Raw genomic sequence first — 17,629 nt, 5'->3', positions numbered from 1 at the left:
TAACACCTCTACTTTATTCTCTGGTTCAGTACGATCGTAGTGATACCAAATTTATACAGGTTTTATTGCGTTTTAACAAGTTTTCAAAAAAAAAAAAAAATTAAAATCGCCATCTTCTGACGCTAATAACTTTTTCATGCTTTGGTGCTCAGAGCTGTGTGAGATCATTTTTTGCAAAATGAGCCGACGTTTTCATTGCTACCATTTTGAGGTTTATGCGACATTTTGATCACTTTTCATTACATTTTTATGCCATGTAAAAAGGTGTAAAAGTCACATTTCGGACATTTGAGCACCATTTCCTGTCTGAGGTCACCGCCGGTTAAAACCATTTTTATATTTTGATAGATCAGGCATTTTAGGACGCGGCGATACCAAATGTGTTTGATTTTTACTGTTTATTATGTTTTATATCAGTTCTAGGGAAAGGGGGGTGATCTTTTAATATTTTATTATTGTTTTTTTACATTTTTAAACTTTTTTTTTCACTATTCCTTAAACCATCTAGGGTACATTAACCCTAGATGGTCAGATCGTTCCTACCTTATACTGCAATAGTACTGTATAGTAGTATATGGAGTTTTTTCATGTCATTCATTAACGAATATGCAGAAGCCATTCAGCCTTGGGTCAAACGAAGACTCGAGGCTGTCATGGCAACCGATCACTGCCCCCCAATGACGTTGCCCATGCGCCATCACGCTTTCAGAAAAAAGTTAACACCCGCAATATGCAGCAAAGCCCATCTCTGTATGAAGTGGGCTCAGCCCGTGAGCCCTCATCATACACCCTTCATAGCTCTGTGGCGGATATATCCACACAGAGTGTGAAGGGGTTAAAAGATTAAGTTTTACTACTTATTAAAAAACCTTTACCAAAATATGTTATACATATGTACACCATCAACCCATCCCCCTTCCCCAAATTCAGCTACCGATGCAGAGGGTGCATGTACTTCTTCAAACCTTAAGCCAATTCTATCCTGCAGCTTCTTCTATCTTCAGCTGACCGGCTGGAGTGGCCTCATTTCAAATGCACTCGGTAAGCTCCGTCATAGAGATGAATGGAGCAGAACGGACATACGCTACCATCTGCTCCATTCATCTCGGGGAGCGACAAGGGGTCCGCCGGAGGTACCTAGGACTCCCCAATCTCGTGATCTGTGGGGGTCTCCTCATAGACTCCTTTAAGCGGTTAAAAAGGGCAAATAGTATATTTAATAGGTACACTTAAAGACGACCTTGCGCAACTTTTCCAACCCCAGCTCTTTGCTTGCTAATGACATTGATGGCTCTGGAACAGCGGGAGTTTGAAAGCACTAACTATGCCAGAAACAGTGGAGGTAGACCTATTCAGTTAGCAACCTGCCCACAAAAAAATAAATAAAATTTTACATAGATGCATGCTGTTGACTGACTTAAATTTAACATGTTGGACTACATTTTCCCACAACTATAAAATATCCTCCAACTAGGATCAAAGTATGACAATGATATTATAAAATTAAGTACAATGTGCCTTCCCTTCTCATACAGCACAGTTGGTGTTTATCAGCCTTGTAGAATAATAGTTTCACAAAGTTTCGTAGTGGTGACGTTTCTGGTTCTATAACCCATTAAACAATTTATTGGGGGGGGGGGGGGGTCACATGAATAAAGGTGATCATTTATTGTAACAAGATACCCTGCCATAGGTGCCGCTAGCCATGCCACATAAATAATACCACTCTGCCCTGCTGCTGAACTCTGCTAACATAGCCTCCATCATTTCAGCACCAGAGCACAGAAGTCTTTGTGTGCCAACACAAAACAAGAAATGCTACTTCTAGCACTCCAGTACTCATGACCTAGTTTGACACAACAGTTTGAAGTGAGAACATGCTAGCCTAAGTCCGTGCAGAGGAAAGTGTCCATATTGATGCAGAATAGAAAACAATCTTACATTTTATGACAAAATTATGAAATAAAATTATATATATTTATTACATAGATTTTTTTTATTAAACAAACTAGTTTTTAATTCAGTTTATTCCTTCTAGATACCCAGAAGTTAACTACTGCAATACCAGATAACTAATATTTAAAGTTCATTAATTTCATCATGCAAACAAAAACTATATTCTGGAGATGAAATGTGGACAATCAATGATAAAAAGGAACCTCTCCAATGCAAAATGTCTCCACTTATCAGACTCTTCATCCACTCCTGTGAATGCACTGATTAAACAGTTTTCAGTAATAAAACTAGATGGATGATCAGAATACTAAAAGGATCAAGTGTACGTTGTGTATATACGTGGTTCACTGTGGCAATTGGTTTCACACCTTCCTGCACCCCAAAACCAAACCACATACATGTTGTGGTTAGATACATGCAACCTACCCTACAAGACTTTTCCCCCACCAACTAAAATGAGGGGATTGGTCACTGTATCACTTATTACCCATCTACAGAAGCTGGGCTTATTGTCACCAAACCACAATCTCTCTTGGTAATGTCTTTTTTTTTGCCCCTTGAATTTTGTCTGTGGTATTTTGTATTTTGGTATTTTTCAAGGTATTATGTAAATTGATAAGAAAACCATCAGATGGTGATGACCTGTGCTGCTTGCACTAACCTCCGCCAAGTGACATTCCAGTACTAAGAAATGCTGAGCCTAGGACGCTGAGCAATCTCAACTGTTTGTCCAGCTGTAACGCTGCTCCTATACATCCTGTATATATCACATGCTACGCTCTTGTAGTTGGGGGAGCAAACACAGATGAGCGGTTTCTTTGATTTCGCTCTTACACTAGTTCAGTCATGTAGTAGATGGGAATACTGTATAAAAAGTAGGCCAGTTATATTTATCCCGCCTCAAAAAAAAAAAAAAAAAAAAAAAAACGGTGGGATGCAAGGAGACAAAGTCTTCCCTTAATGTAGTCATCCATTAGAAATGTCTAGTCAGACTGGTAAATTAGCAGAACATAATAGTCAAATGTCATGAGATCCATTGTTCTTTAGGATATGCAAACCAGCCTTGAACAGATCGGTGTAGAAGTGTTAGGCAGGTCACCAACGTAAAGTGACACCATCATCCACTATTTGTACAAGGTTAAGTAAACAGCAGTGAAGTATAGGAGGCATTGGTTCCTTTCTGGATTAGGAAACAAAATATTCCCACGCTGTCTCAGAAAGGGTTTGTACGGCACTTAAGCCTTGTGCACTTCAGCAATTCCTCTACATGATGTTTCCATGCACACAGTCACACAAGCAAAATAACTAACTATAGATCAGAGGTTAGAACAGTGATCCTGACTTTCAGACACAATATGGAAGAGTAAGACTTATAGTAATAGGTATTTTTTCTCTGCTAGCATCTTTTAGCCACACAACTTTTATAAATGTTCAATCTCCAAGTAAAATCGCCAAATAGATTCCTAGTACAAAACCAGTTGAAGCAATTCGGGTCTCAAAAAAAAAAAAAAGTTTGCTAACATCCCCATTGGAGCCCGATTATTAGTATTAATTTAGCTGTGAGCGATTTAGTAAGGGCTGTCAGCATCTAGTCAACTAGAGAATATTGCTATTTTGGCCTTGTGAGTCGGGGGATCTGTGTTCCCCATGGACTGTCAATGGACTAAGATGGCTTCAGACAGTTGATTTGGTGGCGTCATCTCTAAAAGTGTGTTCACTCAAATTTGTCTGGACGGTCAGACTCTCTCCTCTTGTGACTTTTTTAGGTCTAAAATAAACTATACTTTAATATTTATATCAAAAGGTATGTTATGGAAATCTGTCATGTATATCAGTACTACAAAACTTATTGGCGACAGCAATCTCATAATATATGGATGTACAGCGACCTGAACAAAGATGAATAAAGGCTCAAGTGATATTTTTGTACACAGATTTATAGATAAGGAGCTTCTGATATTCAAACAATTGCCACAGATCATGAATGTGAATGAAAGAACATGAGTCGAGCAGAGAAAGAGGCACTTTCCTCTAATAAGATAGTTAGCAAAAAGTTTTATATTCATTTGTTAATGCTAATTTATGCAAAAGAGTCTTAAAGTTAGTAAACATTCAAGGAACTAAAATCATATGTATATCAAGGTGAACAACATTTATTTCTGTGACCGTTACATTGTTTGATAACATAATTCTAGGCTTTGCAAATAGAAAGGAAATAGCACAGCCACATACTGGAGGACTGATGTACACATTCATGACATCAACCCTTGGCTGTCTTCCCAGCAGATCTCATATTAACACTAACCAGTCTCTTGAGACACAAGTTAATTGAGTTCTGAGAAGTGTAATGAAAAGTAAAATCAATTAAAACGTTCAGTCCAGTTGAAAGTATGGCAACTGAAAAGCAAGTAATATATAGTGTTCTCCTGTTCTGTATATGTACAACATACACACATTCCTCAAATACATGCCATTATACCCCTATACTCCCTCCTTATGTTTCTCAAGTGCTGTATGATTAGTTCATGTAACTGCTGTGCAGGAAGATGGCTCAATTATACAGGATCAATTTAATCCCTTGGGACAATGGAGAAGCCATAACATTTTTAATCTTTTGGAAATAATCTGTCCAAACATTTAGTACCATTTTCAAGTTTTATTTCTGTACAGATGTGGCATACTGGCGGTGTATTATTCAGCAAAAAATAAAAATTGCTATCAAATATGATTATGGTATTTTCTATAGTGGACATTTCCCAGTGGTAGACCATGTCTAAATCATACAACTTTTGTAGCTAGCCTAAAGCTGTAACCACACTAATAAGCCATTGCACTATTCACCACTTTATTAAAAGATGGTGGTAAACCAGTTTAACTGAAAATGTGGCCAATTTTCATGCATTTGCTAATGGGCAAAGCAGTAAATATCAGCTAAATATATTACTGTTGCACAAAATGGTGAATAAAAGGACATTAAAAGCAAATAAGAAGATAGAAAAACATGCTTGGTAAATTAATCTGGCTCAGAAAATGACTGGTGCAATCTTAGGAAGGATGGATCCGATCCGGAACACATTGTAAGTTGAAGGAGCTTTGTGCTATCCCCACACCTCATCACCGATGTCTAGATATTACGATAATACATCAGTATGACAGGAAGTTCTATGACACAGTCTTCATATTATAACAACTTCATGCACAATTTCTCCGGCCAAACATGCTCACAGAATAGATCTCAATCACCACAAAAGCAAGCAGCAAATACCAGAGAGAAGTGCAGTTCAACAGGTTTTCAAGGGAAAACATGCCAGCAGAGACATGACTGTCGTGTCTTATTCCTTCCAAGTCTAAACTGGACTGTACAAATGTACTGCCAGACAGCAGCCAAGACACAACAAAGACCTAGCCCAAGGTCATTCAAAAGGATCAGATGACTGCTCAAGGAGAGCCCTCACTGCAAATTCCAGATTGTCCTTAATATATGAGAAGCCATTCCTAATTTATGCTGATTTCAGCACAGTACTCCAAAGTCCAATAGAAGCTGCTGCAGGACTCCTTCAAATAATTAGGAGTTGTTTTTTTAGCAACATTTTTGTTCCTAAAATAAAGGTTTAGATACATGGGGAAGGGTCTTTTACAAGTTAGGTCTGTATTCCATACAACAATTCTGCAACATCTTTTCTTCCAGCCCCGTGTAATTCTTCTCCTCGGTTTTATATAAAATTTCCCACTTGAGGATACCAAAGGGGAAATGTCTTTACACAATTTAAAACAGTAGGTATAAAGTGCATACTTCTAAGAATTTATTTATTTATTTTTTTTAGAGAAAATAAACAAATCTGAAATATTTAAACAAAAAAGCATGCCCGCTAATACGTGCATCGGGCGGTTGCAAGCTTGGTTCAACAACTGGGTAAAGGGCTGTTACTTATAAACATTGTCCATTCATTATCTTTATTCTAATTACTATACTAGCTTTGGATAATGGGCAACTATTTACACTGGGTGTTACTGCAGTTCATTGCATCACCCCTCTCTTCTATGTTTATTGATAAAGTGCAATGAAACATCCAATTCTATTTCTTTTTTGCATTGTAATTTCTGCTTGCCACCACTTTTTGAGTCAGGTGTACCTGTCCTGGATGCAGTTTCCTTTTTATGCTTCTACTACTGTACATTAATTTAATATGTGATTAACAAAGCATACTGAGAATCTTATTTTGGTGGAACACCTTTTCTTGTTGACATTCACATTTAAATTTTACTAGGGAATTAGTTATACAAAACTTAAATATCTCATATTTATACATACAACATGCAAGCCTACCATATAGATTACATTAGATTACATCTTTTTAGACCAAGCTGCCATTACAGCAGCTGGAAAGTACAGTACAGGCAAAAAATTTTTGCTGTAATTGGACCAAGGGTCATCAATAAACTTCATTACAGACACGTCATAGCTGATCATTGCAGTCTGGGACTATCCCTGTATTAACATATGTGAGTGATGGGTACAAGACCAGTAAAGTTCTCCAAGGCCATATATTATTGAAGCATATCATTTTCCAGAAAGCATTCTTTGCTCACAATGTGTCATAGCTGGGACATTGATAAATATGAATGTGGCCATTACTCCCACAATGTAAAATAACTACAACCAAGCGACCACTGAGTCTCTGCAGATTTCACCATTAAACACCAACTTATATGTTGCTCACTTACCATGTCTATATCATTCTGGTGGCACATAGAGAAAGCTACAGATTTGTCCTACTGCCACCAAGATCATTATGTGGCTGGTTACTATTCATTAATGGGATTGTTTGGACCCAAGGTGAGACCTAATCCTCATTCATTAGCATGACCCACCCCAATGATAAGCCATAAATGCCAACAAAAATACATTGGGGTACATATATTTAGAGTGTCGTTACTTCTGCCGGCTTGCTTTCCGGTAATGAGGTACATATTTAATTTAGTGGCGCTTAATAGATAGTATTTCTGTCCCTGGCATCATTATCTGCCCCAAGCGTCACAAAAGCGTGCAGCAGTCAGAGAATTGCCAAGCAGTTACAGCAATGGCCCCTGTAATAATAGCCAGAAGATAGAGCCGACTTTGTCCACCAGATTATCAGAACCCAGACCTCAACAGTGACTCAGACTTCAGAGTGAAGGTTTGTAGTCTGCTAGTTTTGGTCTACTGTCCGGTGGAATATCTAATTTTTCCTGACGCTGACCACTTATAAATGGGTTGGAAAAGAAAGCAGGTAGTGGAGCGCCCCCAAAAAAGGCAGAAGCCCCATAGTAAGTGTCCCCCACTGCCTTTGTCCTCTGTGCAAGCAAGCCCTCTCCTCCTTGCCTTTTCTCTGAATCATTGCCCATAGTTCTTAAATAAAGAGGTATCCTGTAATCATGAAAATATTCCAGTATAACTGACAATTCTCTGGTAAATACGTCTCCACAGAAATGTGGTAGGGCCAAGGAATTTAGGATATAGGACAGGGTATAAAAAAAAAACAAAAAAAAAAAAACACACATACAAAAAGGAAGGGGGGCAGCAAAACAAACACTCTACTGTTTCCTGCACCTCAATGAATTCAGAGTGTCCCGTGTTCACAGGAGATGAATAGAATTGGCAATGAGTCAGATTTCATGCAAGCCTGTGAACGATGGTGATTCAGCCTTCCTGCCGGCTAGATATCAAAGCAACTAAGAGACCCCCAGAAGAGAACAGGTACCAGAATGCCTGGAATTGTTACATATGAGCTAAACTGGTTACACAGTATAAACCACCACAGCCAAATATCTATGCTTCAAAGAAATAAAATATTACATATAACCCAAAAAGGTGTCCAACAATATATGACAAATGTAATTATATATAAATCAAAACTAAAAGGAGGAGACACCTGCAGCTTAAAAAGGTTATGCAGGACAGTAGCCCTTCTATGTTTTCCCATAAAACTATCGTTAAGGTCATCAGGCAGGGAACCTGGCACAGGGATGCAGATGCACAACTTGACACAATGGGTTATTTATAAGAAAACAGAGCAGAGAAACCAGTATAAAAATGATACTGTTATTATATAAACCTGATGTATCAGGAAGCCTTGCCAGTGCTGACGCAGGACTGGAATCAAGGTCAATAAATGGGTGGAACACAGACTTGGACAAGACATATTTCCACATACAGGTATAAGTAACTCATGAACACAGTGCAATACATACAAAGACACCTCCACTGTGTAGGGGTCACTAAAGCAACCATTATATTAGGAATATGAACCTCTGAAAGATCACATCAAGCCATCCCAAAACATTTTAGATCCGTAAAAATGATGTGGTAGATTAGACAACAAATGCAGGAAGAAATTGCGTAAAACCAAGAGCATTTTGCACAAAAAGTTTTCCGGTATTTTTATTTTTGCCAAAATTTTATTCAACGTTTTCTTTCTGTCTTTCTAAAGACTTGAGCCATAGATCCAATGATTACTCAAATAATAAACTGCTATACTTGGTTCTGGTGAGCATTAGCGAGCAGCCTAATAAACACCCTCTGGCTTGTATGTTTTACCTGTCTGTTGGATGAGATGTTAAGCAGAAGAAGCTGCAGATTTAGCTCTTCCACAACAGTAATGAAGACTTAATATGGAAAGTTACAGGAGTGTCCTAACCATTATGCGGCCGTACACAAGTAAAAAGTGATATTCTATGTTTTTGGTCATGGCATAACAAAATTCCACCATGAGCAGTAGGTAGTGGGGGGCATGGAGGAATGGTGCGGAGAGTTGGTAAAAGTGGGTCTTTTAGAAAGTTTAAGAAACGCCAGGTTTTACCCTACTAAACTACTAGTCCCCTCGGGTAGAAATGAAGTGAAAATCAGAGTATCAAATGTCCTTTCTAAATTTACTCATGTGAAATTTCAAGCACCCCCACTTTCAGGAGCCCAGTTTAGTGGTTGCATGGGTAGCGTCACTTTAGAAGTCCTTATCTCTGTTTCCATAGTACCTAAATACAAACTTTTTCTGTCATATTAAAGGGGGTTAATTATGTCATGCCCAGCCATCCCTATGCCCCAGTGCTGTCGCCCAGAAGTTGGTGGAATGGAGCTTGGGCCAGACTGCAGCACAGGACACCGTGAGTAAAGCTTTATTTTGTTTTTTAAAAAAGCACTCCATAGCCCTTCTGCTAACATCCAGACAACCCCTTTAAAAATTCTAATCTTTCAGAACCCATCACCCATACAGTTCTGTGAGCTACAGAACTGGACATACTGGCTGTTAAAAAATAGGCAGGAACTGGAACTTTATCTGCAGCTTGCATTTCCAACCACGTTTTATCTAGCTCTGGTTCTTTAGCTCACAGAGCTTAAGGCCTGATGTAATCTGAAAGAAAGAGGAGTCCCTTATCTTTAACATGACACAAAAGGTAGGTTTCTAGGTACTATAGAATAGAAGATAGTGAGTGAACTGGATTCATCTGAATTTAGGGGATTTTTTTGTATAGGCAACAGCAATATTTCACATAAGGGACAATTCCACAACAGACATTTCATGCCCTACCTCAGGAGACTGGTAGTTTAGCGAGATAAAACATGGCGACACGTTCTCTATAAGTAAAGAAGGCCAAGCTGCTACACCGTACACAACCTATGGACATATACGGTATACTTTTAGAAGGAAGCCACAATGTTTTCAAATGTGCAATAATGTTATTACAGCTTGATTTTTGAGTCATTAACTGCTAACGTAAAGAGTTTATATCATGGCCTGTGTTGCAAATGTTGTAGGGAATGCTGGCCAAGTCCATTACAGTCAAAATAAGCCAGTTATACTTAGGGTGACATGTTTTGCTATATGTAACTCATTGATTATATTTTATTGACTGAAAAAAAAAAAATTTCTGACCCCCCCCCCCCCCCAAAAAAAAAAAACAATGTTCACTGTGCTGCACAAATAACAAGATAACATTCTTTCTTAGGGTTGCTAAAATTACAATGATAATATTCAATTCTGTGTTACTTTTCAGTACATATAACAATGCATTTTCTTTCACAGTTTGAGAGGCATTTTTGGCTTATTGGCTTAGTTTAGTTTATTGTGATTTTCAACACAATAGGAAAGATTGGTATCAGATCAACAGACGTCCAATACCTGGCACCATTTCTGATCAGCTTCCAGAAGGGGCATGGGGTTTGACACCCACTGACCAATGCATGAATTGACAGATAGGGAAGATCCTTTGTTGTGCAGATCCCAATAAACCCATGAAAGTTAGTGGAAATATTGAAAAATAATTGCATTCATTGTTTCTAGATAAGAAGTCAGTAAACCAAAGTTTACCAATCACATCTCTCAAACACTACAGGAAATACAACAAGGTGAGGGAATCCATACATGGAAGAATTTAATACTTGGAAAGGAATCTAACTAAAAGTCCTTCATATAGCACCACAATCATGGTGCCAATCATGTGGGTGAATTCCAACCAACAGCTATCATGACACTTACTAGCAAGGTTGGATCAGCAGGCTGGTGAACTTTTGGAGAGATTTCATTGTAATTAGAAGTGTTCAGTTTATGACATGAGAGGGACAGTCACTGCTTCACCCCTTCAAATGTCTTGGATAGAGTCTCACTGATAGCACATTCCAAGGCTCTGCTGTATAGAAATTTTGATCACGTGGAAAAGGCAGATTGTGAATATTGCATAAATGATGGCATACATATTCCCCACTTGTCAGTATTCATTCCGGCACTCACTAAAGTATAGTAAAGTATTTTAGAATTTTTGGCAGCTGTTACAAGCTCCACTCTGTAACAATCTCACTAGATGATCCACAAATATGTGTATGTAAAGATTACATACGCTACAAAGGTGGAGCTTTGTGCTCATCACATATAATCCGAGCTTTGTGGAATTCTTCGATACATTGCTTCTGAATCACTAGATGCTGATCATGCCAGAGCAGTACACAACAGTTAAAAGTGAAGGTTACATGTACATTCCTGTTACGTAAGCTGCAATAACCTTCACAAATAGGCAAATACAACCTGTGGTCTTTAACAAGGTTTAGATTTCTAGTGGAAAAACTGTTACTAATGAGATTACACACCAATCACGAGCCTGACAGTAAATTCTACTGACTGGTTATACATTTCCATCAATCCGAAAATCAATTTACAAGCTGCTAAACACAACACAAGTGAATTTGTTTACGGCCGGCCATCAGTAAATCTTTTACAAGTCAGAGTAAATCTATGATTATAACAAGGACATAAAAAGATAAAAACAGTAGTAGCTATAGCTAGTCCTGCACAAACAATGCCAAATACATGGGTGACCATGTAACACATCGCAGACCTGCCCAAGCAGAAATTGATTCATTAGGATGTATTAACCAAATATTTGACATCCAATAATTTCAAAGATGATGCTACGCAACACAAAGTGATCTCAACTGTGTACAGAGCAGAAAAGTATAGACACCAGAATTAGGACAAGGAGCATGTTATTTTCATCATTTCCCCAGGGACAAAAGTTCCAATGCAATGTTCGGACGTAAGTTGCCTTATTTTTTTTTTATGCATGAAAAGTTCTAATCATTCAGTTGCTCAAACAGCAAATTTATATACCTAATGTCTCAATATGGCTATACATTTTCAATAAAAAAATAACAACAACATTTGTCCGAGCATGCAAGTATTCTTAATGGGGTGAAGAAATTAAAGTGAACCACATTTGCACATATACAGACTGTGAGAGGTCCCTATAGAGCCCTATTCACTTAGTAAAACACCTTTCTTTTAGCCAAAAATTGTTTTGCTTACAACCAGTATCACCTTTTATCTTTTAATAACAGTGTCAGATGACACTGGAAATGCGTAGGCCAAGCCAGGCTACAAATATCATCATATAGCCAGTTGATGACATGTGACAAGCATTATCGTGCATTTCATTTTTTTATTGGAACAAGTATCCTTCAAAAAATACGAAGTTTGAAATTAAAATCCAGGATGCAGACGCTGGATTCGTTGCCTACTCTTCATTTGTGTGTTTATCTTTTATTACCTGGCTTCAGATGGGGCGGGCTCCTCTTATCTAATCCTCCCCATGCCTTATGCCTCCTTACTGGTCACAGTTCATGTCATGTTACCAGAGTGACATCTCAGGTCCTTTAGCCTCTTAACAATAGCAAACTGTAATCCCCATGTATGTATCTGACCACATGAAGTCGCAGCAGCCTCCATGGACTTCTACTCCTCTCCATCCTCCATGGAGGCTGCTGTGACTTCATGTAATCACATACATGGTGTACAGTTTGCTATTCTTAGAAGGCTGAGAGACCTGCCATGTTGTCACTGGTCACATGTCATGAATGCAACAAGGCACCATGTAAAAAAAAAAATTACAATATTTCCCATCTGTACATAGAGCTTTATATGTCTGTAGTTGAATATTAGCAGACAGTCCCCAAGTACAAGGAGTGATATGAAGAGAGACAGAGCTGTTAGAATAATGGGGCGTGGTTCACTGCCAGCCTGAGAGAGAAGAGTCAGAAAAATGAATTTGCATATCAGAAAAACTGCCTGTAATTAAGGTACAGTGCCCCACTGGCAGCTAATTTTAAGTGATATGGAGAGGACTTGTAACCCTTTATCAGAAAGGTATTGTTAGTCGAGGGGGGGGGGGGGGTGTTCAAAATCTGGTGACAGGTCCTCTTTAAGCTGCTGCCAGTCATCTCTGGTGCCACGCTATTCCCACACCAAACATCAGGTGTTCATATCCAGCACTTTGTCATCCACACTTTTATAAACAGAGCAGAAGACGGTCTAGTCTAACTATGCAAATACATTTTACAGTATAGGAGAAGGAAAACATTTCCCCTTTTGGCCAACTTGGCAATGGTAATGTTTTCCTTATACTATCCCGGAAATGTATTTGCATATTTCCCAAAATTCCTAGTGAAGCATCAATCGCTATAAGTCTCCACACTACCTCTTTTTACCAGATTTTACATTTCTATTCCGTAAGTCAAGGAGTCTATTCCTATACACAAGTTAAATTTTAAAAATGACAAATTACCGATGGGAAACAGCTTCTGGTATTGGGCCTGTACAACAGGTGCCAGGGATTAGTTGACAAAACAAGGAGAGGCTCATACGTCTGATGAAGCAATCTTCAATAAGGCAACTAAAAACCACTGTATGAGAGTACATATCACCCAGCTCAACACATGCAAATAGTATGGGGAGGAATGATTGCTTCAACCTAACACAGCAGCATTGGGTACAAGTAAATGTAGCCAACAAGCGATTATTGTAACATCTATTCTCAATCATTGAATATTGATCACAGGCTCTCCCCAATGTGAGTGAATACAGTGGATTTGTATTTATTGATAGGTCTGCCGCAGGTGAAGAAACCAGGCATTCCTTCCCCAGTACAAGTATAGTAATAATGGGGCTCAATACACAGAAATCAAATTACCAAAAAAAATTTGTATACACCTGCAGTGACTGGAGGGATGTAAAATTATCCAATAATTGGCATTCTACCACCCATAAGTATAGATAACAAGGATTGCAAAGTGAGTATTGGATATACCTGTAAGGTAACCTGTACGTTTGTATGTAGTGCGTCACTGGGAGTATATATGTCTATATGATGGCATTACCTAGAACACCTGAGCCCCTATGATGTAAAGGTGTAGATAGTGTTCGCAGTTCAAAACAGGATACGAACAAAGTGAATGTTCGGGTACCTGTTTCAAAAGATATGACGATCCCAGTTCTTCCTACAGTGGACAAACGGTCCCACTTGTCTTTGACAATGCCCTTGCTGGATTACTATATCCCCCAGGTTAAATAGTGAAGCTCCTTTGGGTAGAAGTTTGTCGCTGTAGCTAACAGGATGGTGCCCCAGCTGGTGGCAAAAAAAAAAAAAAAAAAAACTAAATGCCGCGACTTGGCTGATTCAAGTGACATCACTTGAATACCAGGACGCGCAAGGTCCAAAAGCAGTTCCAGGGATTCCTACGCGTTTCGAAAGCGTCGACTTCCTCACTATAGGAAGAGCAACTGGGATCGTCATTCGAACATTCACTTTGTTCATATCCTGTTTTGTGAACACTATCTACATCATAGGAACTCAAGTGTTCTAGGTAATGCCATCATATAGACATATATACTCCCAGTGACACACTACATACAAAATGTACAGGTTACCTTACAGGTATATCCAATACCCACTTTGCAATCCTTTAACACAAACTTGTTATCTATACTTATGGGTGGTAGAATGCCAATTATTGGATAACTACACATCCCTCCAGTCAGCACAGGTGTATACAAAAAATTTTTTTGGGTCATTCTCAACCATTGTCCAACATTGTACATAGGCCCCAACACTTTAATATGTAGCAGAGATTACATAAATCTATACATATCACATGCAGCACCTGCAACAGAAGAGTGCACAGTAATGACTCACTTTATTAGGATTCTGAGCTCAAAGGGAAATGAAAGGACCACAGCTCATTTCACTTTATGGGCATCAATGCTAATTCTTTACAACTGGCTACAAATAATCATATTCAGTGGGAGCTATACAGAAGTGTCACCAACAAATTATTGGACCATCTTCATGTTCCAAAATTAAGTAGCTGGGGCTAACATAAAACATCACAGCTCCCTTTAGCTAACTGCAAGCACACTAGCCAAGAAGGCTCATGGGGCAAATCCTACTGAAGTGTTACGCAGAAAATTTTATAGTTAAAAGGTTTATGTGGATTTAAGAAATTACTTTGGGCCGAGCTGGGACTGTGAACTAGTGAAGAAGTTACAAGGGTGGTCCATGGACACCTGGTTTTACTCTGCACCCATTATTGCAGCATAATGTGATATACTGGGTCCTAAAAAAAAAAAACAAGACAGAAGCAGACATTGAAGGGTTGTCGGTGAAAAGGGCTGCACTTTTCTGTGGTAACTAAAAAAAGTCCTGAAACCCCACATTTAAAGAGACTATGTAATTTGCTTAAACTGAAAGCTCCAATGAACATGAAAATCATATGCTTTAATAGTAACAAATGAAAACGGTTTCCTAAAATGTGGAGCTGCTACTAGTGGGGCACCTAAGGACTACAACTCCGAGCATCCTCCCATTTCCCTATCTCTACTGAGCCAGAGAAACTTCCTGCTGATTGTGTCCCATAAATGTAGGAGTGAACAGGATGATCATCATATCCTAGAAGCCACCAATTTAAAAATGGGATTTCTAAGACAGACACCCCTTTTATATGTTGGATTATACATTTTGGACTGTTCCCCTTAAAAATGAAGCATGGCTGAGATTTATTTTGCTTCCTACATTCCTCTACTGCTCAGACAAGGAACAAAACCCACAAAAACAAGCTTTGTCTGCACTTATCTCAAGAACAAACACCAGATTCCAGCAGGATAAATTCCTGGGATGTTGGATTGAGGCAAGAATCCATGACAGACATCAGCTGGCAGCAGCACATGGGTTACTTGGCCCCTAAGATTAGCATGAATGAAATATAGCAGCTAGTGAAGGTGACAGGCAGGTTACACAACCCCAAGCCACATCCAAATATTTGTGTATGTATTAATGATTACAGCGGAGGAATGTGCTGCTAACTAGTGACAGGGTCCAACTTCTCCTTCATTTTTCCTGGATTGTCCTATATTGGAATATGACATGTGTGGCACCCAGTGTGATACATGTCCTAGTGATGCCCATGAGGTGCCCCAGTGCCAGGAGCCCCATTCAGCTGAGCGTTACCCTCTATGCAGTGAGCCACCTTCATGCCAGGCTCACCAAGTCATTCCCTTTCTATCCATACCTGCATAGAAGCGGATGAGGCAGCCGAGCTCCGGCTCCATGCCCTCCTCCTGCACCCGGCACAGGTCTCGGAAGCCCAGCTGGAAGAGGTAATCGTTCTGCAGCAGCAGCGGCTTCTCATGCGGCTCCAGCCTGCGGCTGTTCTCCCCGTGCAGCTGTATGTAGAGGGATCCCTGGGGCTGGACATGGCTGAGCGGCCGGGCCGGGACGGTGACTGCGGGCGGCGGCTCCACGCTCAGCTCCTCCACAGAAGAGGACGATGACGAGGACGCCGCTCCGCAGTGGAAGAGCTCCAGCCCCTGGCACACGGCGGGACTCAGCGGCTCCGCATCCTCCGGGTGTTCGCCATTCACCTCGTCGCTGTCCCAGCAGTCCGGGCGGCTCAGTTTGTGGGGAGTGCCCACCCAGGTGCCGGAGCCGGAGAACACCTCGGCATCCAAAGGCTGCTCGCTGGTGGGCGCATCAGGGGCCTGGCCCAGCACCCGCAGCACCCCGCAGGAGCCTCCCCCCGGCCTGAGCAGGCGTGCGGCCACCTCGGCGGCAGTGGTGTCCAGGGTGCATAGCAGCGGCCTGAGGCCGGGGGACGAGTGGCGCTCGTAGATCTGCAGGCAGCCCCTCCGCAGCTCTGCCCGCACCCATTCCCTCTCCTGCGGCTGCAGCTGCACCCACTGCCTGTACTTGAGCAGGGTCTTCCTGTCCAGGCTGCGGGTGCCGGGCCCCAGGGTGGACGAGGGGGCGGCGGCCGTGCCCAGGGGGTTCGCTGACAGATTCCTCTTCAGCCGCCGTCTCCTCCTCAGCAGCAGAGCGGAGTTGGCCGCGGAGCTCTGGCAGGTCCCGGGAGCCGCGGGCAGCCCGAGTGTCGCGGCTCCCTCCATCCCCGGCCGCTTCTTCTCCCCGAGCGGTAGGATCCCATCTGCTGCTGCCGCCGCCTGCTGCTGCTCCATGGACCGTGACGCGGAATCTTCCAGGGCGAGCATCGGCTTGTACGGCAGAAGCCCGAGTATTCCCCGGGTGCCCCGTCTAGGCTGCCCCGGCTCCTGAGTGCGCCATCACGAAGAGGAGGTTGATGATCGAGCGCTCAGTCGTTGATTGCTGGTGATCGGCAGCCCCGCCACTCCATACAGCGAGGGGTGTGCCCTGCCTGCCAGCCTCATGCATATTAAGCAGCAGCATCACCATTGGGAGGAAGCGGCCTGTCACTGGGCCAGCACCCAGCCGCGGGAACGCCAGGCCTGTCACTCCGACGCGCCCTACGTCACAGGCCGCGCAAGGCAGCTCGGGATATGTAGTCTGACTGTGCCGTCCTGCTCCTGGGTGTCCGCATCTCTAGTGGCTTCCATCCTTACACATCTTGGTGTGTGTGTGTGTGTGACCAGCAGTAGCAGCTGCTATTGGGCCCCCGCATCCCACCATACACACCAGAATGGATGCTGTGCACCATTATGTATATATCATGCTGGACATTGTACAGAATAATATGTATATAACAGGGCACATCTTCCACAGCACACAGCATCATAAGTAATGTCAAGGTGGAGGTCATAATTACTTAATGGAGATAGAGGTCCCGAATTTAGGCAGGAAGCGTACATGAGAAAATCTCTCTGTACGCGTACGACATATTATTATATATAGGGTCTTACTCTTCAGTTGATAGGGTTTTGGAGATATTCGGGGAATGTGGTCAGTTTTCAGGATTAAGTATAAATTGGCATAAATCAGCTTGCCTTCCCTTAGATAAAATGCATGGTTATTCCCCTGATAAAATTAAGATATTGGAAGAAGGAGAGGGTGTAAAACATTTAGG

The 17,629-nt window shown here is 41.1% G+C and overlaps 1 protein-coding gene across 2 annotated transcripts in view; it reads right to left on the bottom strand.

Moving 5' to 3' along the window:
* The window catches only part of PHLPP1 (PH domain and leucine rich repeat protein phosphatase 1), a 72,092-nt gene extending 55,028 nt beyond the window's left edge, over nt 1-17,064 (bottom strand). Inside the window, exon 1 of one of the 2 annotated variants that reach the window (XM_072152698.1) lies at nt 15,824-17,064. In XM_072152698.1, coding sequence (XP_072008799.1) covers nt 15,824-16,799 — 976 coding nt within the window. In that variant the 5' untranslated portion in view covers nt 16,800-17,064. The remainder of the gene's footprint in view (nt 1-15,823) is intronic. The other variant, XM_072152696.1, reaches the window with a different exon arrangement.
* Nucleotides 17,065-17,629: the final 565 nt, after the last annotated feature.

Source organism: Engystomops pustulosus, chromosome 5, assembly GCF_040894005.1.
Source record: "Engystomops pustulosus chromosome 5, aEngPut4.maternal, whole genome shotgun sequence".
NCBI lineage: Eukaryota > Metazoa > Chordata > Amphibia > Anura > Leptodactylidae > Engystomops > Engystomops pustulosus.
The sequence above is the reverse complement of the archived record's forward strand: the minus strand, read 5'-3'. Positions and strand labels throughout refer to the sequence as shown.